General features: G+C 44.2%; 1 protein-coding gene across 1 annotated transcript in view; it reads left to right on the top strand.

The window, feature by feature from the left end:
* The window catches only part of Snx1 (sorting nexin 1), a 42409-nt gene that overhangs the window by 6353 nt on the left and 13323 nt on the right, over positions 1-22733 (top strand). The window contains exons 4-6 of the mRNA XM_050189010.3: positions 2368-2617; positions 9482-9756; positions 18744-18837. Coding sequence (XP_050044967.1) covers positions 2368-2617; positions 9482-9756; positions 18744-18837 — 619 coding nt within the window. The remainder of the gene's footprint in view (positions 1-2367; positions 2618-9481; positions 9757-18743; positions 18838-22733) is intronic.

Raw genomic sequence — 22733 nt, 5'->3', positions numbered from 1 at the left:
TCACAAAAATAGATGCCACTGCAGCAATACGTAGCACTCGCATTGCGCCGCCTGCAGCTGTCCCACCTGCAGCAGGGGACAGCGGCTCGTTTGAATCACCTACTAAAAGCGTGCAGTATGCTACCAACAGCAGTATGCCCCATTCACTGCAAAACAGATAGGTGAAGATGCTTATTGCAATCGGTTTGGCGGCAATAGCTGTGAATGCGGTGTGCAACAACACAGGAGGAGGTTTGCTGGCACCGGAATAAGCTGAGTGTGTGCCAACGTTCTCGCGTCACATGGCCGGGCAAGTATTGTGGGGAAGCTGATGCAGCGGGTGACTATATACTGTTCTGGATCGCGCCCACCTCATGCATTTTCTTGTTGTTTAAATGGGATCAAGTGGACAGAAGATGTATGGTACGATCACAGTTTGGTGATGTACCAAATGTTGGTGCCGAAAAACCGTGTTTTTCGCAAACGTATTGACCAGTAAAAAATAAGCATAACTCCATTGGGTCATTGTGTTATCGATCGCTAACGTTGGTACCAGGAAATTGTATGTAACAGGATGGTAACAACGAGGTTCTACTCTATGTGCATGTGCCTTGCACCATTCCTAATACACAACCAGGCAATTTGTGTGATCACACGGGATCAGCATGTTGGCTTGCTGGCTGTGGTCCAGCCAAGCTGCTGGCCAAAATGGAGCAGCATGCACATAAAAAATGTGCCATTTCAAGTTGCTCTTAGTGAATAGTCAACAGGTGATTCTTCAGACACGGGAAGGGGCCACAAGCAGTGCCGAACTCAGTTACCATGGCCATCAGTCCCATTGTTCGATTGTCTATTGTCGATTGTTCTAAAGGTCTACTGGTGTGAACATATTGATGGCAGGCTTCCAGCAACAACTTGTTACCAGCCACTTTGTTGACTGTTAAGAAATTTTCATATCTGCAACCAAAGTTCCGGTTTGGTTGCAATCGGACATTGTAGCGATGTTTACAACAACATTGCAGCAATATAACGAAGTGCGTGTATATGCGATTTCAATATAGCGAAATTTCGCTTCTGTTGCAGAGGAATGCCGATGCAATAAATGGAAACTTCTGCTGACGCAAATGGTCAAATGATTTAATTACAAGCGGCTGCCTGCAAACGCACTTCCCTAATCATGCGCTGCGCTACACGAGTGACTGCGAAGCGGAGCTGCATCATGTTTCGTATAAAGTCCGAGTGCGATAAAGTGTGCGAGGGTGAGACAAGAAAAGTGGTGGCTTCGAGTGCTGCCTTCCCGCAAAAGGGAAAAGGGAGGAGGGGAGCGAGCTTGCGTTAACGCAGTCAAGTGCGGCAGGGAGGGGAAGGGAGAGCAAGCTCGCGTGCGTCTCGGCCACGGCTGCTCATGGCTGTAAGCGTGGCTGAGTGCACACACAGCCACACACCCTGCTTTACAGATAATCTGCCACATGTGCAAAAAGTGGGCGTGCCGAGATGGCGTGGCATCATGTAAGCTGTGTAAGCTGTCTTCCCACACATTTAGTATTGAAAGTTGTGTAAACTCGTTTTGGTGACTCGTTGGAGTGAGAGGCAGACGAAGCATTCACTCCACGCTGCTGTTGCTTTTCATGATAATCCCAGCGCGAGCAACGCTATCAGCCGCGGTGGCAGAGTGCACGCGAAAACGTGGCTGGATTCACTCAATTTGTCCTTCTGATGTGAAGATATTGTCGATGTCGCATGAAATTGTATCATTTGTCACTGACCCCCAAGTTCATCGAACTGAATTGTCTTCTCATTCGAACTTGCTTCTTTTGATTGCCCAATGTAATTTGGAAAATTCTGCGGCCCCTTTCAGTGTAAGAAAAATAGATAAGTGACTGTACTTATCTGCATAAAAGGTCGAATTTCAATGTAACGAAGCAAATTGACAATTTTACCTACTTCGTTATATAGATGTTTAACCAATGTAGCCAAAGTGAAACCTTTTATACATTATGTAGTAAATGAAAAATGACGAGTACATCTGCATGCAAATGTTTGAGGCAAGTTCTTATGCTTGTATGAGTTTCTCATGCTTGTCTGTCATCTGCCACATGCAAGCAGAGTGTCGGACATTTTCAGATGGGAAAACAGTGTGGCAAGCAAATCGGTGTACATCAATTACCCATTTTGTATTTAGTTTTTATGCATCATCTGAAGGCATATTTGCCATTCTTTGCCTCAACCATCTGTAAGCAGAGTGATGACAGCTTTGCTGGTTTGAACTTGAAACTGGTAATGGGCATCTGTTACTATAACACACACAGTTACATACCATTGCATGTGCATTATTTCTTGCACAGAAATTCTTGCAAATTGGCATTTCTTCTTCCCATGCATCCACAGCCACAGAAGGCCTCTGAGGGGGAGGAGTTTGTGGAGATCAGCGTGCGGGAGCCACAGAAAGTGGGTGAGGGCATGGCAGCCTATGTCATCTATCGAGTGGTGACACGGACCAATGCACCATACTACCGCAAGACCCAGTTTTCAGTGAACCGGCGCTTCAGTGACTTTCTCGGTTTGCATGAAAAGCTAGTGGAGAAGCACCTGCACATGGGCCGCATCGTCCCACCTGCTCCTGAAAAGAGTGTCCTGGGTGAGCTCAAACGCAGTTGTGGAAAAGTGGAGTGAGCTTGTTTTAAAAACCTGTGCGCTTAGATCCTGGCAGACATATAAGAAGGCTAGAAGATAAAAACTTAGCTTGGGCCTCCCACTTTGCCACCTCTTGAAGCCTAGGTGTGGCATTTTAAATGTAATATCCAATCATCTACAGTTGGTGTGCTTGTTATTCAGCATGGTTCAGAGAAAGTGGCATTTCTCGTATCTTTGTATTGTTCAGTGACTAGGTGCGAAAACAGATGTGGTCTCTCCTTTGATGCAGACTGCATCGTGGAAATACAGAATCTGTACGAAAGATCCTCAAGCAATGTGGCACTCGCTTCACATGGTGTTCATTTCTAGATACTCTTCAGCGGGTAATTTCTAAAGACTCAAGTTACGTATGCAATTCAAGTACAGTGTGCATGTATGACCCCTTTTACACCATCTTTAGGTCAATGCCCTGCTCTAATCTTCTTACAGCCTCTCTACTTTCTAGCTGCTTCTCAAGTCGCGGGGTCAAACCTGGGCCTCAGCTGCCACATTTTGATGGGGGCGAAATGCAAAAATGCCTGTGGTGCTGTACATTAGGTGCACATTAGATCCCTAAGTGGTCAAAATTACCTAGATTCCTTTACTGCAGTGTGTCTCATAATGAATTCATAGTTTGGGTGCATAAAACCCCAAAACCAAATTAAAAAAGAAAAAATAGCTGCTAAGCCTTTGAAATACGGTCCCACCCACCACAGCGGCTATGTTGTTGCGCTGCTAATACGCCCTTGTCCCGTGCATTGGGGGCATGTTAAAGAACGCCAGGTGGTCAAAATTAATCCAGAGTCCCCCACTACGGTGGGCCTCATTACCAGATCGAGGTTTTAGCACGTAAAACACCACACTTAAAAAAAAAAAAAAATTGGTCCATGCAAAGTGAGTGCCGACATGATATTTTTTACTTGTAATTATATTTATTATTAAATGACGGTCAATAGGCTCTGAACCTTAGAAAAAATACTGGTAAGTGCAAGAGTAGTCTAAATAATTTTCTGCGTTATGTGTCTCTACGAACAAGTTTTGGTTTCAGTACCTGGAAGGTGAAATCATCATGGCTTGATTAAATGCTAGCTTGCTTCATTCCTGCTATTGCTGCAAATGCCACACATGAATGGAGCCTAAACACACTTAGCACTCGCCTGTTTATGTTTTTGGAGCAACACCATCATACCGATGGTTACAAGCCGCATGAATGACAAGAAATGAAACCGCACAGGATGGGTGCCAAGCATCAACTGCATTTTATACACAGAAAACGCTTGCATAAATATGAAGAAAAATTATGTACGTCCAGCTATGGCACAAGAAAAATAAATCAAGTTGAGGCATACCACATCAAGAAAAGAGGGATTGCATGTGCCAGCCAGTCATTTGTGTCACTTCTAGAAAGTGAAATAATCTGGTTGGAAAAGGGCTAGGCACGTGCAAAGTTTTTGACGAGTGATTTCGAACTAGTGGTGTCATGATCTGATGTGCCAGATTTCTGCATCTGAGTTAAAATTTTATGTCTGTCATCGTAATGGTTTGTTTCCTTTTTTTCTGTTGTCTTGTGTGATAGGCTGGGCTTGCTTATATTTTGTTCGTATCTAAACAGCTGCTCTCAGGGAATACAGTGCAGTTGTAAGTTCAGTGCCCATCCTGTGTGGTTTGTTTCTTTGTTCTCATTGTGCTGCCCTCTACTATGAACCAACATCAACGCTACTAATTTTCCATTCTTTTGACCATCATACGTAGTCATATCGCTATGTAATGTCAGCATGTTTTTCTGCATCATGGTATTGATGATGCCTGGTCCAGCATTGCAAGGTGATTATTAAATCAGAATATCGTATGAGTGTGTCTTAACCTTCACACTTAATAATTGTCATTGTTCTAAATGCGCGATGCATGTGGTAAAGTTTCTGGAACTTCGAAGATGTGTGTCGGTACTCCTTGAAGCTTAGCATTGTTGTTGGCCTCATTCTGTTTGCTTGTATGAGCTGTCCTGCTTGTCATTCATCTACCACATGGAAGCACAGTGTCAGGCATTTTTAGGCGAAGAAACTGCGCAACAAGCAAATGAGCACACATCCTAGCCCTTATAAAGCCTGAAAGTATCGCTTAAGTGCATGTGTGCCTCAAGTACCACTACAGTTGACTTCCCTTAAAGGGACACTAAAGGTTACCAGAAAGTCAAGTTAAAGTGATAAAGCAATGCTTCAGAACGTTTAAGGCGTCAATACAATCTCGAACAGAGCTTTAGTAACCGAGAAATTGAGGTCAATGCATGACACGATTTGAGACCCCCCAGCGACATTCCGGTACTAGCCCGATGACGAAAGCACTCCTCATCATGTTTTATGTCACTAGTGCTCAACTACTCGTATTAAAAAGATCATTTCATTAGATTATAAAACGGAGGAAAATGCTACTTGTCACTTCTATTCGATTCTAAGAAAAAATAACATTTTGATGTTACCCTTGAGTAGTATGGGTGATCGTAAAGTTTCGTTTTCGCTCGGCTCTGCGCGCTCGACCTTGCGCCGCGCACGCTTTAGAGTTTCAGTTGTTTCTTTATCGCGTCGTGCTGCGGTGGTCCTGCTGGCTTGCGAAACTTGCATTTGGAACAAGCAGCGAGAATGCCACGTCTATGTGATGTCGTGGGATGCGCGAACGGTCCGCGGAACTTGGCCAAGGGCAGTTGCAGCGGTGAATCCAACATTACTTATCACTGTGTGCCAACGAGTGAACGTCTCCATTCGAAGTGGTTAAGTGCCGTACCTCTGCCACAGCGCGCTGGCAAAGAGCCAAAAAATCACGTAGTGTGCTCGCTGCACTTTCGTCCAGAGGATTACGAGCTCAACGCCGACTTACTTAAGTTGTGTGGAGTGCCTTTCAAAGCAGGCCGCCTTCGTAGAAGTACGCAACAACGCCGGCAGCGTGAGCATTCAGCAGCAGGTCACGTTCATCAGTGCTTAAATCGTTAAACTCTAGCCCAGCATCGTGAGCCAATGTGTCGTCAGGGTCGTCCATTGCAACGAGCGTCGAAGTTGGCGTCATAAAATGAAGAATCAACTTATCATCGCGCGCTTTCCCTTCCGCTAGCCACCATAGTCCCGCTTTCGCCCGGCTGTCGGCTCTGTCTTGGCTCTGTTTCTGGCCGAGCGTTTGCGTTTTGTGCAGAAAAGCCGTAGCGCCATCTGCGGGAACCGTTTTACTCACCGACGGCGCAACGTCACTATGAGACCATGACGTCAATACTCCTCGATCAGAGGGCGGGTGATTTGAACTGCGCTAAAGGTACGCGGACGCTTCAGGACACATTTTCTCCTAAAATAAGTCTCTTCTTCGCACGAAACAAGCGTTTCGAGGTTTCTGGGATGGTATTTCAACAGTCCACGTTGACTTAATATTAACCTTTAGTGTCCCTTTAATTCTGTCCCGACGGCACCAATGAAATTGATCAAATTATCTGGCCGGTCAAATGAAGTAAGGTGCACAAAAATGCTACTACACATCGCTAATTCATTGTAACATTTTGCCCGATTCTAATGCACCCTCGAATCAAATGCGCACCCTCTTTCTGTGTGTGCAAAGTAAAACTAAGCTATAAATGACATTAAAGCTTGTAAACAAAGTAGAAATTTAACATGCGAAAATATTTTTTAGCAAGAAAAATGGGCATGGATTGCAAGCATAACGGGGTGCCAATGGTGCAACACCTCGATGCCCCGTGGTTGGCGCACGCCTGCTATCAACCACAATCTGATACAAACTCAAAGAAACAATGGGTGACAATGACATGTACACTTGTAACTCGAAAGCATTTATTATGCTTTCACCTAACACTTCCGAGTTGGCCATCTAGCTACATATCACTGAGGGTATCCTCGAAGAGAAAGATTATGCGGATTCCACGCACTGGGGCAATCTATGTAAGCGAAGTTTTCTGCACTGTTTGCTTCGACAAGTAGCAGTGATGTTGACAGCGAATGTTTAATATCTTCAACGTTTAGTCCAACACGAGAGTGGTGAGTTGATGTGAAATGTTATGTTGCATGCACCACTGCTGTTTGCGTAGTACACTGGGGAAGTGTTTGTTTGAGGCATTATGCGCCATACTTCATAACCTCTGAGAGGGTTGAGCATATTCATTGCCTCACATGGCACGCCACAAGATGGCACAAGTAGTAAACTTTTATTGAATTATGAGGCTGTATGTGCCAAAACCACAATCTGATTATTAGGCTCATCGTAATCCAGATTAATTTTGACACCATGGTGTTCGTTTACATGTCCCTAAATCTAACTGTATGAGCATTATTTTATTTCGCCTCCGTCAAAACGGGGCTGCCGCGGTCAGGATCAAACCAGTGACCTCGAGCAATGCCATAGCCGCAAAGCGACCGTGGTGGGCACAGAAGTGTTGATTTGACTTGTGACCGGTTCTGTAGCTTCGCCTAGACCCTGTGGTGCGCTTTAATGTGGCTCTGTTTCTGCGCGCCCTGCGTAAGTTGTCCACCTGACAAATTTGCCTGTTTAATTTTCAGAAATAGCAGAAACGTACCATACCGTGAACTTAAATTTATCCTGTTTGCCCACAACCACTGTTGTATCTATAGTAGTAGCATTTTCTTGCCTTTTCACCTCACCTTTTCCCTATACCCCCCTTGTATGGAAACTGCGAGTGATGTGGCAAGGCTCCTATTTACTCGTTTTGCAACTGCGTCGGTTCTACCCATTCTCTGCCTCCTCATCCCTCTCCTCTCTACTAATCTATCTAGCTTCCCTTTGGACTTGTACATTAGTAAAAAGATGAGCACTGCAATTTCTGCAATACTTTTGGGGGGGGGGGGTCAAGGATAATTACAGCTGTCGAGAGGCTAATGTGGCGATGTCCAGGAGGCTCCAGTGGGCATTGTGCACATTCGACGCGGTGCAAAGGTCAACACGAGTTTATTGTGTCGGCTTTCCTCTCCGCCGCTCTCCTGTCATGTATACACATGCTCTGAACCATCCCCGATGTGGTGTACCAGACAGCAGCAGCAGCAGTGGGAAAGTCGAAGGAAGAGGCAACGAAAGCTTCGCTTTAGTAACACACTAGGTAAAGAGGGGCTTCGGACTTACCAGCTGGGGGTACAGGCGGCCACGCGACTGACATGGCAGAAATGTGGTTGACTAACCATGTGCGGGAAAGCGGCTGAGCATTCCAAACTGCCCCCTTGCTGATGACTAAAGAGAGACTGGCAATGTCGAAGGGACCTCGCGTGACACACCTGGTGGTGCTGGTAGCGCTTGTGATGCTCTTACGCCGCCTATGCTACAGTACCTGCTACAGTAAACTCTCATTTGTACGAATGTTGGTTTAATGAATATTTGAAAATAACGAACATTCAGAAAATCTCCGGCAGTTTTCTTATGCATTCAATGCAAAAATCTTACAGTTAAACGAATTTCTGAATAGTGAATATTTCAGCTGAGTGAACTTGATCAGTGGACCCGAGCGCATTCTCCAAAATCAGTTCAACGAAGTTTTGGGCTCTGCAGCGCTGGCATAGCCAATGCCCACCACTCCCGAATCATCCCTCCAGCGGCGGCTATGTGCAGTGTAACAGTGAGCTGGTTACCTGTGCTGAACTATCAGATCCGGAAATTGTTGCCAGTGTTCATCCCAAAGACGAATGCGACGAGGAAGATGCAATGGCCGAGGCAGATTCAAATCCTGTAATTCTAGCTTAGGCTGTAGGATGCCTTGGAAAGTTGCTAGACTTTGTGTCTCAGCAACAAGCTGTGCCAGAGGAAGCACACAGAAACATACTCTCTGGACAGCTTTGTTACTTCTGACCATCGTTGCAAATGAAAATTTGATTTTTTTCAGAATGAGAACGGCAGCAATGTAACTGTTATACACTTCGTATGTACGGTATTGATGTACATAACTCAGTAAGTGGCATTTCACATTTTTGACTCGATGTCTGCTATGCCCTATGCTGTTTCATATTCTAGTGAATATGCAGTTTAGTGATCTTTCAGTTAACCAATTCTTTAGGTGCCTTGAAGTTCACTCAAGTGAAAGTTCACTGTAGTACTTGCGCCTGACGTGACGTTTTCCACATGTTCTTACCTTGCACAGAAGTGCTTTTAGCTGCAATTCAAATGTTTTTGGCTATAAGAGGTTAAAGTAAGCTTTGCTGCAATGCATTTGTGTTATGCAGTAAGCATACAAACGCCGTGTGAGCAACTGGTATTTTTCTACTTGCACCGTGCAGGCAATTTCCGGCCCAATTTTCATGGAAAAAAAAAAATTAAAGGCGCATGTTAAAATAGGGTGAATACCGTAATGATATATTGTGAGCTATGGTTATTGCTATAAAATCTTAGGGCAGGTCAAAAATTGGCGTTTTCAACAGATGTGTTTTGTTCAAGTTCAACGCTCAAGTACAACAAGTTCAACGAGTTCAATGCATTCACTGTCCTCTAAGCTTTGTGAAAACAGATGCTGCTCCAGAACTGCCTGACCATAGTGGTCAGAGGTGTGCGTGCTGACTGTTCAAGCTCGAATTGAACTTTGAACTTTATTTATTTCGCATCTATACAACGTACAGATAACAGGGGCACAGACAAAAAGCCATAAAATCGGCTTGACTAGGTCTGTGTCCTTTATTCAGTGAAGGCCAATTTTATGATCAAAGTAACATAAAAGAATTGATTCAATAATTGAAATAACCGGTGTGAAATTAACGGAAGTCTACTGTTATAAATTGGTAATCGGCATTTATCATGTTATCCCAGCTAGGCTGTGCACTTGAATGCTTTCTTTTGTGCTTCTCAGGTATGACCAAGATCAAGATGTCAAAAGATGAGCAGGTGACTTCGGAAGACTTTGTCGAGCGTCGAAGGGCCGCATTGGAGCGTTTCTTGCAACGAACAGCTGCGCACCCTTCGCTCAAAGTCGACCCAGATTTCCGAGAGTTTCTGGAGCAGGAAGCTGAGCTGCCTCGAGCCACCAATACATCGTCTCTAAGTGGAGCTGGCATGTTCCGGCTCATCTCGCGCATGGGAGACTCAGTTTCAAAGATCACCACCAAGATGGACGAGGCAGACCCGGTAAGGAGGTTATTATAGCAGTGCACCTGTTATGTAATCATCACATGTAGCATAACAAACACTAACTTATTGCTTTGAACTGTTTATCATTTTGAGCATGCTTGATTACAGCATTATTAGTTATTCTTCAAACGATGTGGATGGAGCTAGTTCTCTGCACTTTATCTACATTGGCGAATGAGATTCATGCAGTTTCTAGTGGTCAAACCTCAGTTGATTGTTATGCCAAGGCTGCCAGAGCTGATGGATCTGAATAGTATGGAATTTAGAGGTGCTAGTGCCATCTCGGCTTTAATTGTAGCTTTGCATTAGTGCTAGTCAAATACAATAAGATCCCAGTAATTTGAACTCGTAAATTAAACAAAAGTTCGGGTCCTATTCTATGATGCATCCATATTACTAAAATTGACTCTAGCATGTTTGATTGTATGCTGCAGAGGTTGTCATAAAGGTGACTGCAGCCATATTTATTAAAAGGGCATATATGAGGATGTGCGGAGCAGCAACAGCTGCGCTCTTCCCAGGTGATGACTCTTCCCAGGTTTCATGGGCACCCCTTGGGCAGCACTAGTTTCACATAATGCGTTGTGAAATCACATGAACACTTTTTTTTAACCACTCGAGTAATATGTGCATTACGGTGCTGTAGATAAGTAGCACTTTCAAAATTCTTCTAATGCGAAAGCATTACCGTATTTACGGTAAAGGTGAGCATAGCTTGTTTTTAATGTTGTTGGATGTCTAGCTCAGTAGGAAGCTTGCAAAAGCAATCCCAGTGCTTTAAAACATGCTGCACACTGCAGGCCTTATGTCCTTCAACTCTTTTGAAACTGCAAAGCTAACTTTTCTACGTGGTATGGTAGCAGCATAACAGTGGTGCGAAAGATGTGTATGCAGTAAAGCTGTATGCATAATTCTCTTTTTGAACTTGCAACGCATTTGCGGACAACTGGTAATGAGTGGTAATCATTCTGTCGAACGTTATGGTGGTTTCCACTTTTGAAGGAGCACAGAAGCGAACTTTACAATGTATACATTGAAACTGTTGTGTAGTTTTTTGAACTCTATAAGCAATGTGACTCGTAATAATCTGCAAGGTCTGTGCGGTTTGCTGCGGCCTAAAAAAAGGCAATAGGAGCGGCTATTTAACGCTATTTTAGAGAGCAGGGGACTACACGCACCAGCAGCTTTCAAGTTCATGCAGTCAACTTTTGGAGCCAAGTGACAGATCAAAGCCTTGTGACATCACTGTCACTGTGTTCACAAAAATCAATTAGGCAAGCAGTTCATCACAACACAACAGCCGCCATGCTAAATACAACGCCGCACTGGTCAACCGTAGAGTAGCAGACGAACAGGTTATAAAAGCAACACCAACGGTTGAATGAGAGTGGGCGCAAGTGGCTCACATAGAACCCAGATATCTCTGCAGGTCTGGAGTTCCAGTACTCTCTTAAACAAAATCACACCCTTTGGGTCGTATCTTGCCGCACAACCATAATCATCTGTCTTGCTTGCGTTTCCATTCTTAGAAACACTGCGCTCGCTACTTTCCTGTCAAGAACGCTCTGTCAAGCTGATAACACACATGCCGTTCATGACTTGGAAGTACCAGGCTCGCAGTGTTAAAGAAGGAAATGAGGGCAAGACAGATGACTGCTATTGTTGTGTGGCAAGATACAACCCAAAGGGTGTAATTTTGTTTAAGAGTGTAGATTGTGGTCAGAACAGCGACGTCGCTCATGTACTTCAGTTGGCTACTGGTGCGGCTAATAGCGGCTGCGATACTGACTTTTCTAGATGGAGCTAGCTATGCACCGTACTTATCATTTTCAATTAGAAACTGGCGTGTTTTTTAAAATTCTCGAATCTAAGCCGACCCTAGAGTTTGGTAAATGAATATTTGAAAAAAAGTATCGGCCTAGATTTCAATAAATATCGCAGTAGGCAGCTATATGAAAAGTCAGGATAGTATTATCGGCTGTACCAACTTATAAATTTTTGCTTACTAACTAAATTAACAAGCACGGCGTCACGCGCACACAAGCAAACATAAACATGTCTCACTCAGTGACCGGGGAAACTCTTATCAAAACGCTGGAGTGTGGAAGTGTTCTAGCAGGAGCGAGCAAATTGACCTTTGTGCAGCCTCTCGTTTTACGCGAACTAAGCGGCGAGAACGCAGCGTGGTGGGCCTAGATGCGTAGGCTGTCTCCATTGCAGATTGATTTCAAGATAGGTGCCGCGCCATGCGCCAAGCGCAACAGCTACTGGAGTAAAACGTCTATTCTGCCTGCACCAGCACCGCACGCAAGTTTCAGGAACTCCGAACGTCCGTGATGCGGCCCGATTTACCTCCGTCTCCACACACATGATCACTTTCCTTTTAATTGTGGCATTGCGTGTCTTCGCAGTCGGCACTTCCATGCTCGCAGAGCTAACGCAGAAAACGGGAAGACAGATGGTGTACTAACCTAAGCACATGTACTACAGCACATGGAGGAAGCTACAGCAGCTAGGCTCGAAGCGTGTACGAGGTGGCCATTTTGAAATGCCGATGGCACTATGGTAATGCACATTTAGGGTGATACTCTATTCTAACACGCACATACTTCTTGGACCTGTGTTAGCAGTAAAAAATTGCCCCTTAGATTTGAGTAAATACGGTATATGCTCCATTACTAGAAAATCCGTCGGCATGACCAAAAGATCTTACCAGAAATGACCGACGCCTCATAAGAGTGAAAACCCTAGTCGCGAGGTGTGAGACGAGCTCGCTTCCCTGATGCCACAGTGGCTCCACGGTTCTACTAATGCAGCATTTCTTATGTTTAGTAGCTTCAGGATAGGAAACATTTTGCTAAAGCTGACGCTAACTTTATGGAACTAGCACATTCCTTCGTGTTCTTTTGTCACAGCTTGGTTTGCTAAGCTTATATTGCTTAAGTCATTGTTAGCATAAACTTCTTAGTGAGCAAAGATTAGCATGGGTAAAGGGAGGCAGTCGTTGAGGACCGCATTGTTTCTAAGTATGCCGGCAGTTCCAACAAGATTTCCTAGGCACTAATAAAATCCCAATTAATTAGAGCGGTCTTGATTTTTGGAGTGTGTGGCTAATTTGTGTGGTGTGTTCAGGCACTGAGGAGCACAGGCATCAAAACTTTGATTATATTGGCCCTCAGAATGCAACCTCTCAATGACAAATTACATTGCTGGGTCTGTCAACAAGCAGTCGTTCCATGTGATTTTAGGTACTGTGACTGTCCATGTTAGTGAAATACTTAAAGGCATTGTCATGTTACAAGATATATAGGTTATTATACGCATGCACACACACACAGCGGTTCGTAATGCCATTGGAAGGGTGCAGATATGCCCTTCGTTATTTAATCTCTTAGCCATCAAATTTGATTAAAATGCTTAAGGTGCGACAGGCCTGCCTCGTCAAATTTTCCAGCTGCAAACTGGCCATGCCCAGACTGGTCATGCTTGTATTAGCTTTTGTGGACAGCCCAGCTTGGATGAGCGAGGTCTGCACTGTAGTTTAGGGCTATACCTCGGTCACATGGACAGTTTAAGTTACTTCAAAACCTGATTTTCACTGCACTTTACACATGTTATCAACATAAGAAGTGTCAGTATTGAAATTAAACATGCTTAATATTTCTTGCATGGCAGAACCTTGATCCACATTGATGCAATCTTGACAGAAACATTTGTATTATGGTAGCAGTTTAAGACCACATAATGAATACTGGAGACGCTCACTCTTGCACCTGCATTCCATAGATGTATTGGCTGCTTGGAAGCCAAAACCACTGTGTAAAACCAGGTGAACAAACACCCGGCACACATTTGGGCTTGTAAGAATGGGCTCGATGATTTTGTAGCTGCAGCTCCATCTTGACAAGAAAAATGAAAGCTGAAACATTGCATGTTTTAGAAACTTTCCTGGGGGCAGCCTGCCTCTGTCCAGTCTTTTGTCTGTATCAGGCGTCTTGTTGCCTCTTTCAATGCTGCCAGGTCTTGCTGGCCGAGCCTTCATTTGCTGTCCAGGTAAAAAAAAAAAAAACCTCTTTTGAAATGCACAAATATGCAAGCACGCTAGTTTTAGTTGTCTTTTGTACTACGTTCTTGCACTACCGCCTGCTCATTTGAATGTCTCAAGGTCTGTTTGCTTCATTTGTTTTTCTTTGAAGAATGCTTTTCTATCATTTTCTTGACTTGTTGAAGATTTCCTTAATTGTTGTACAGTCGAATCTCAATAATTCGAACCTGGAGGGGCCCGAAAATTTGTTCGAATTGAAAATAGTTCGAATTAAAGGAAGCTAATGTAATGGAGGACTTACCTGCAGTGGCACATGTGCACTTATATAACACATGAGTAGGAAGTTCTACAAGATATATTCTCATATTTACAAATTACAGTCAGTTAGGCGTATTTGTGCTCGTACTTTGACAAGGGACGGCGGCTGCACGCGTGTATAATTAAAGGAAACACCATGTCTTGTGACAACTGCCCCCTCGAACTTTTGGTATGCTTCACCGCGTATAACTTCTGTATTGAGGCGAAGATTACTTTCAGGACCCAGCATTATGCAACATGTCGTTCTTTCCACGCGCTCAGAAGCCATTGGCGAGGATTACAAAAGTATAGTCAGCACCATTGCTAACAGCGGCGAATCGTTTCCATGAAAAACACTGCGCTGACCAGCAAGAAGCTTGGTAGCGAATGTCGAAGTAGCTAGGCCTAGCGTTGCCGCAGTGTGGCTACGGCTGCCAGCAGATCTGCGTGCGAGAACGCTGGCTCAAGGCAGCACGGTAATCAAAATGTCGGTGGTGGTGGCTTCGATTTAAGCCATTTCGGACCTGCAGTCATGGCGAAAAGACTGGGAAATCAAACGGCGAAGGTTTTTTGCATCCAAAATTTCAGACATTCTTTACATTGACTCTATGGGGTACGTGGCGGTGCCGCAACACTAACAGAAGTCACTAACCCATCACTAACAGGAGTAATCGGTGATTACACACCTGCACACAAATTTCTGCCACTGTTTTTTTTTGTTGTTGTTGTTTTGTTTTTTCGCAGCTTTGAGGAGTCTCTCCTAAGCTCTTCCTCCATGGCGAGGTCAGATGAATGCTGGTTGGAGGCACCGCCACATAATTTGGTGCACTGCTGAGAGCATTGTAGGAGTGCAGTATGTTCGAATTAACTGTTGCAAATTCTTGTACATTCAAATTACTGGGTGTTTTGCACCCGTTGGGCTACACATAACTTTGACAAGACCACAGCGTCAATTCGAATAAACCGAATGTTTGAATTAAGCGTGTTCGAATTAATGAGATTCGACTGTGTATGAAACTGCCAGTGACTGCCTACAGTCACTGTAAGTTTGTGTGCAGTACGGTGCAATACATGGCAAAAATATAAGTGGACTGGTGCAGTTGTACAGACTGGCATAAATGTTTAACAAATAAGCAGAACAGAGCTTAGTCACTTGCTACTGGGAATAAGTTGTTTAATGGCAGTAGCTTACTGTTGCACTGCAGCCAGCTTTACTTGAGTTGGTTTGCTCTCAAATAGGTAGTGTTCTGAAAGCACAAGTGCTGCGATGTTGCTGCTCAAGAAAAGCACATAAAAGCTGTTTTCTTACTACCACTTTGCTTGTACTAGACATGAGTAGCATCCTAGGGCTTCGCAATATTGGCTAAAATTGGCTGCTTCTGAAACGTGCTCAGCTACCTCAGTTGACACCATGTTATATGTTACAGTAAGAGATCAGCAGTTGATGGCCTGTGAGCCTTGTAAGCGAAAAAACCTTCCAGGAGCACAAACCATGGCACAGCAGATAAGACACATGACTGCTGCCATGTTCTTCGTGTGCAGCGACTGGATAAACTGCTTGAAGATGCTTTTTCCTGGTCCATGATTTATTCGTATGGCCCATCATATGCTGTAGTGTAAGAATTAGAATGATGTTTCATTCTAATTCCACCAACTGCTGCGCAATGTGACGTCGCATTATTGACCTGTTAAAACTAACATGCTAAGGATCACAAAGCCACCTTTGACAAAGTTAGGTCCACCTATTAAAATTTTAGCCGTGTGTATGAGGCACCTTACCCCTGTTTATCCAACTTTCAGAATGCTATGTAATTACTGTATTAAATATGTTACTGTATTTGTCTGATTCTAACGTACACCTGAAGCTAATGTGCGCCCAATTTTTATGGGCTTAACTTAAAAAAATTTAAGTGCACCTTAATGTAACACTCCTAATTCATAAATGAAAAATATCACTCTCTCTCCCCGCATTGTTTGCAATCAGAAAGAACAAGCCGTGCAGAATTTACCTTCCACAAGAGAATTTTTTTAATGAGCTTTCATAAGGAAAACAGAGCGTTGTCGTCGCCATTTGTGCTTCATTGGCCATGGATACAGAGCACACGTAGGCACTATTTGGGAGCAGTAATTTTTAGATTACTCTGCATCGTACTTATCAAAGTATGCAGCCAACACCGTTCCTGGCACCGTACGCACATAGCGAGCTTGGCACTGCACCAGAAATGGTAGCGGCCGTATATGCCCTTGCATCCAGTGCCAAGCAATATCTTGCGAAAGTGACTGACTGAGAATACTAGCTCAATATAAACACACAGCAACCTTCATGAAAACGCACTCTGTCACCATCTTGTGATAGCGATGATACCATCTCCAACAGCGGGCTGCTGCCAACATCATAAATGTGGTTTTGGTTTCACATCTGATTGTACAGTGCAGTCCACTTATAACGATACCACATATAACGATATATCGGTTATAACGATGGCTCGACATGACAGTGTCATTTTATGCATTAGGTCTATGGGGAAAAAAACCATTTATAACGATAGGTTATTCACCGCATATCGGATATAACGATCAAAATTTTGCAGTCTGGACGGCGTTTTCCGTGCCAAATAATCGTAACGTTTGCGTTGCTTAGTTCCCTGAAACGAACGATGTCGAGACGAGGCGATGTTTACCTCCGTAAGTTCGTATCTGCCGCCATTACCGCGCAGCGCGTCTCGCCCCGCCCGCGCACGAGTAGGCGCAGCCAACGTTGGCGCCGCGCGCCACAAGATGGCGCCAGCTGCTTCATGCGCGTCGGCCACAGTCGCTCCGAAAGAGAGAGAAAGAAAAGAAGAAGCGACAAGCAAAGCGGCGCGGTGGCGCCCGTCCCGCGTCTCTCTTGCGATAGCAGGCTGACGCCACCGAAGCAGCGTGCAACCAACGGTTCAACTCAGTTCGAAGATGGCGCCGACAAAGCGCAAAGCTGTGTCGCTTGACACGAAGATGGATATTTTGCAGGACTCTCGATGCGGCTTCAAGGTGAGCGCCCTCGTGAAGAAGTATGAGCTCGTCCAGTTAACGATATAAACCATCTTGAAAACCGGGAGCACCGCGATTGTGAAGGCAGGAGCTATCGGCGGCCATTCCGATCAGCGGAAAAGGGGTTAGAGACCCTTTGAACGCCGATGTTGAAGAGGCGCTTTACCAGTGGTTCATCACCAATTGCTTCAAGAAGGCGGGCTTTGTGTGTAAGGACGAACTTCCCCATCCTGCTGAGACCGACCCGGTGGAAGTCGCTGACATAACCGAGCTCTGGGAGCTCGTTCCTACTGGTGACACAGGTGGTGTGTCGAAGGAGGAGTTTTTGACTGCAGACAGTGCTGCCTCGTTCTGCGATGAGGTCACCGACGAGGCGATCGCCGAAGATGTGCTGTCTCGACAGACGCGAAGTTGTGCGACGGTGGCGACGGCATCAGCGACAGTGACAACGAGATCGACAGTGGCTCCTTGACCCCGATGTCCACGCAAAGTGCACTATCGTCGATCGACTCCTTAATTGATTTTATGCATGCTAAAGGATTGCCGCCAGTGTTCGCGCAGCAGCTGGAATCCATGCCCACCGCGGTTGTGAAGCTGAAGCTGCCGCAAAAGCAAGTGCAGATTTCGGACTATTTCGGCGCGCCTAATCCTTGACATGGTCATTGGCGCTAGAAATAAAGTTTGTTTTTCACGGCCTACTGTCTACATCATCTATTCTTTAGAGCAAGTAGCGAATTCGAGTTCAGAGCTGCAAAGGTAAAGAGGTAAAGAGCGCAAACGCGTTTATTATTTTTTTTTTTTTGATAACTGCAGTCCAGATATAGCGATCATCGGTTATAACGATCATATTTTTCGTCTTTCTCGATATCGTTATAAGTGGACTGCACTGTATTGTGCAGGCAATTTTTTTTCACTATTTTCTTGGAAAACAGAAGATTTTTAGAATCTGGTAAATATGTTAACTAGTCCCAAGCGTACTGTCCAAATCTCGATTCCATGAGGAGGTAGTACAGAAACTTCAAAGGTTTTTCATTTTGCACCTTTCCTGGTTTATTCAGACTATGTGTATGTATGCTCGTGGTAAGAATGACATTTCTTCGTGAATTACAGACGTAGTGTAATTCAGCACTCCAGCCCAATATTTCTCTATAGTGTCCCATTAGGTTTTGCAACACTTGAAAAGGCACAAAACAGGAACTCGAGATGTCCTTTAGATCGTACATTCTTCCATAGTAATAGTTAAGCCAGGTTTTGTCTTTGTAAGAATTAGGTACCACTGTTGCGCGCTTTTCAGTTGGGTTCTCCAAATTCCTGTCCCTTGTAGCTGCAGACCACAACCAGGACAATGCACATTCATAGTTGCACTTTTCTTAATGCTCTCTGATGATATGCTCTCTCATGATCCTTATGTACAACTGCTTCCTCACTTGTCCTGAGGCTACAGTGCTTCTTCGAACGTATTAGTTATGGTGTGACATATGAGAATGTATCACCTGTTCTGCACTTTTTATTTGTTTGGGCTCTCCTTTTCCTTTTTTTAATTGCACGATATGAGCACAGCCTATTTTAGAAGCAAAGTAACTGATTGTTTTATGTTTGTGTGTCTCGTATGCAGTGGTTCGAAGAAAAGCAACAGCAGATTGACAACCTGGACATTCAACTGAAGCGGTTGCATGCCAGTGTGGAAAATATGGTGCAGCAACGCAGAGGTAGTATTTTTTCTACCATTTAGTGGACCTTTAACAACCAGTTGTAAGAATTCATGTAGAGTAGAACCTCATGGGTACAATCCCATTACATACAATTTCCCGGCGCCAGTGTTCAGGATCGAGAACACAAAAAATTACCAAATTGAGTTACGCTTACTTCTTACTAGCTCACACATTCCCGGAAAAAATATTTTGGCACCAAGGTTCAGTACATCGCCAAACTGCAATCGTATGATACATTTTCTGGCTGCTAGATTGCATGCAAACAAGAAAATGCGCGAGGCATGCGTGACTGAGAACAGTAGCTGCCCGCCGGGGCCTCTTCACTGCAATACTCATCACATTAAAATGGGAACGCGCAGTCGATTTTTTATTCTGGTACCAACAAATCTCCTTCAGGGTCGATGCAGGCCACATTCGCAGCTATCGCCGCCAACCCTATTGTGATAGGCACTCACTACCGTGAGAGGTCCCATCATAATTGTCTATGTGCTATTTTGACAGATCCCCTCACCGTATAGTTGCTAAATTGAGGGGGCCCTTTTTTATTCCATCGCATGTTATGTGTACACAGTTTTGCTAGTTAGTGGATGAAGGGTGCAACATCTCACCGGGGTGCACATTAACAATGTAACAATGCATCATTATTCATTGGCCTGCGGCTGCTAAAGTGACATCTACCTAATGCCCCCACCCTCCTCACCCTGGGCTACACAACAAATCACTTTGCTACTCTTAGCAGGAGCCCGCCGTGTCAAGCGTGTTGGTTAAGCATACGACTAAACAAACATGGCAGAATTCAAACAAGAAAAAAAAATAATGCGTCAAGCTAAAAACAAAAATTTCGACAATGGGATTTTTAACTCGGGACAATCGCAAACCTGATGCTTTTCCAAGGTGCCATGAAACCAGACAAAAATATCAGCTATACAGAGGTTCTCCATCAGCTGCTGTTGCCCATCAATATAGTTTTATGGCCATAGTGAACGGCCCCCTCACCCATATATATATATATATATATATATATATATATATATATATATATATATATATATATATATATTTCTTGCACTTAAAGAAACTTCGTGTGACTTCGAAGAATTGTTCACTGAAATGACGACCTTATATGAGAATTTACAAGAGCTCATAGTAGAAGACAGTTCAATTCCACAGCCTGAGTCCTCTCACACCACCAAAAATCTGGCGTCTCTCGATGGTGTAATGTCTCGGGTGATTGTCGTATATTTCGCTATCACTATTTTACTAATAGTACTTCACCTTTCTGGCAAAACTGCAGCCTCTCTCTTTCTTTTTCTGCGAGTTCGAGTATGTGCGCTGCTTCGCATGACTGCTGTTGATTCTTATTTCGAGTGGACCCGCCTTGGCCTCATTTTGGTTACTGAGTGAATTATACAGAGGGCTCCAGCTACCGTGTGCCAAGACTTGAAGAAAGAGCAGTTACGTTACTTGAAGAAAACCTAGTGCATATGGTTTCCAGTACAGTGGAGTAGCCACCAGTAATTATTTCGTTACTAAGATTTAATTTGGCAATTGCAATTAATTATGTAATTTGAGAAGTACTGTGTTATCATAGTGTCGATAGGGCATTTGTAGGCACCCCCAGGCACCCCCAAATGACATCCATGTGCTGTGTTTTCAGTAACGTACTAATTGCATGCAATTTTTTCCAACTGGCGAAGAAACATCCCGAAATATGAAAAATACCACGTGACTACGCTCCCACCCGCATCATAAAGCAGCGCCTTCAAATAAGCTGATTGAAAGCAACTGCATTGCATATCAGAAATCCAGAGAGACAGCGCATCACCTTGTTAATGGTACAGAAGGAGCACCAACAGCAGGTTTCGCGGCTTTGTAGCTATTCCTTCCTCTCATTTCTACGGCATACTTATTATCAGTCCCTCAAGGCCAACTGATTACATTGATAACAAAAGCCCCTTGATAACACGGCTGAAGCGTCGCTCTGACCACACAGGAAACGCGAAAAGCAATGTAATAGGCATAGAATGATTCAAAATCCCGGCTTTGCTCGCACTGCATCAAGAGTGCCCGTGCAGCTATATTTCGCGCCAGAAACTTGCTTTGGACCAAAGCCAAATTAAAGAGACGGTTTTAATTTTCATGAGAATGTATATGCGCTCCAAAAACAGGTTCATGGCAAAAAATAAAAGTGAAATAGACTGGGAAGCAACCCACGTGTAGAGAAAAGGCAGAACAGATGTGTTCAAGAAAGTAAATATACTACTTCTAAATGAGCCGAATTGACGATCGGGATCCCTGCACAAAAAAAGAAAGAAAAATCAGATTTCAGTGTGCCTTTATGAATTCGTAAGTACCGTTGAACACCAGCTGCTGCCTAGATCTAGGACGTGTACGAATAGGTCTCCTTTTACAGCTACGCAGTACTGTGTCCACTTGATTGCATCTTCAGTTGCTTTTTGGTGACCGACGCTGGAATTATACGCCAGACATCTGTTATCCTTGTCTTGAGCTAATCTGACGTCCGCCTCGATCATGTAAGCACGATCTTTCACATAACCACAAAGAAAGAAATCAAGTGAAGAGAGGTCAAGTGACCTAGCCGGCCAATTTACAGGTTCATGCCTTCCAATCTACTGTGCATGAAAAGTCGTATCCAGCCACTTCCGTGCTGATTTTGCTGATACCGCAGAAGTGGAAGACGTGACAGCCAGACTTCACTTAGAAATCAAGGCAGAAAGCTGGGCTAGTTGGTGTGTCATCATTAATCAAGACTAGCGCAAATAACCGGGACACAGACAGAGAAGATGACAGGACGAGCGCTAATCCTGTCGACAGGATAGCGCTCGTCCTGTCGTCTTCTCTGTCTGTGTCCCTGTTATTTTGCACTAGTCTTTTGATTAATGTTCACTTAGAAACTCATCCACCACTCATTCAAGGATTTCGTCCTCATAACGCTGTCCACTCGGCTTGTTACCAAAAATGGGGCTGATTATAGCACCGGCATAAATTCCGCCCCCCACATTGAACGACCACTGGTACTGGTGCCAATTGTTGTTTACCCAATGGGGATTGTAGTTACTCTAATAGTGTACATCATGCTAATTTGTCTGGGTGTTTCTGTGAAAATTGACTTCTGTGCACATGTTGCTCATAAGGTTCGATGACTCATTGGCTTTTATGAGGACCCAATTCAAGAAACCTAGACAATTCTGCAGGTCCCAACCTTCCAAGCATTGGTGCTGGTCAAGGTGGTACAGGTGAAAGGCCATCATATAGGATCCTCCAAACTGATGACTTGAAAATTGGTACCTGGGTGTCCACGTCCCACACTCTAGAAAGGGTTTGAGGCCATAAATGCTAGAACATCCTTGGCGTAGGCTAGGACTCAAAGATGAAGTCCTTTGCCACTGTTTCTTGAAGCTGCCGGTTTGTCTCAGATTTTTCATAATTTTTGATGATAGCAGATGTGTTCGGTCTACCACAACACTTCCATGACCAATATATATTTGCGGCCTTCCTCTTGTTGCCTTCTGCTCATTGGAGAAAGACATGGCGACTGGGACGAAACAAAACGCACCTTTAGATGTTTGCACTGACATTGTCAATTCGCTTTTGTGGTTATAGGTTTTGTGGAAAAAAAATCTGTGCACATTATTTACGCTAAGACAACAGCTATCGCAGCTTGTTTCCAACACCAAACACGACGTGTTACTTCGGCCAGGGCGCGGCAGATAAAGGCACTACCCCGAACACTGTTTTTCTTTATTTCCTTTATTTCGTTCTGGCCAAGTTTCAGGGAGGCTGTTCGAGAGCGTTGCTTTGTGATGCTGGTGGGAGCGCAGTCACGTAGTATTCTCCATATTTCGTCGGGTTTGTTTATCATTCAGAAAAAA

This window comes from Dermacentor andersoni, chromosome 2, assembly GCF_023375885.2.
Source record: "Dermacentor andersoni chromosome 2, qqDerAnde1_hic_scaffold, whole genome shotgun sequence".
Taxonomy (NCBI): Eukaryota; Metazoa; Arthropoda; class Arachnida; order Ixodida; family Ixodidae; genus Dermacentor; species Dermacentor andersoni.
Note: the sequence above shows the minus strand (reverse complement) of the source record. Positions and strands in the feature narration are given on the sequence as shown.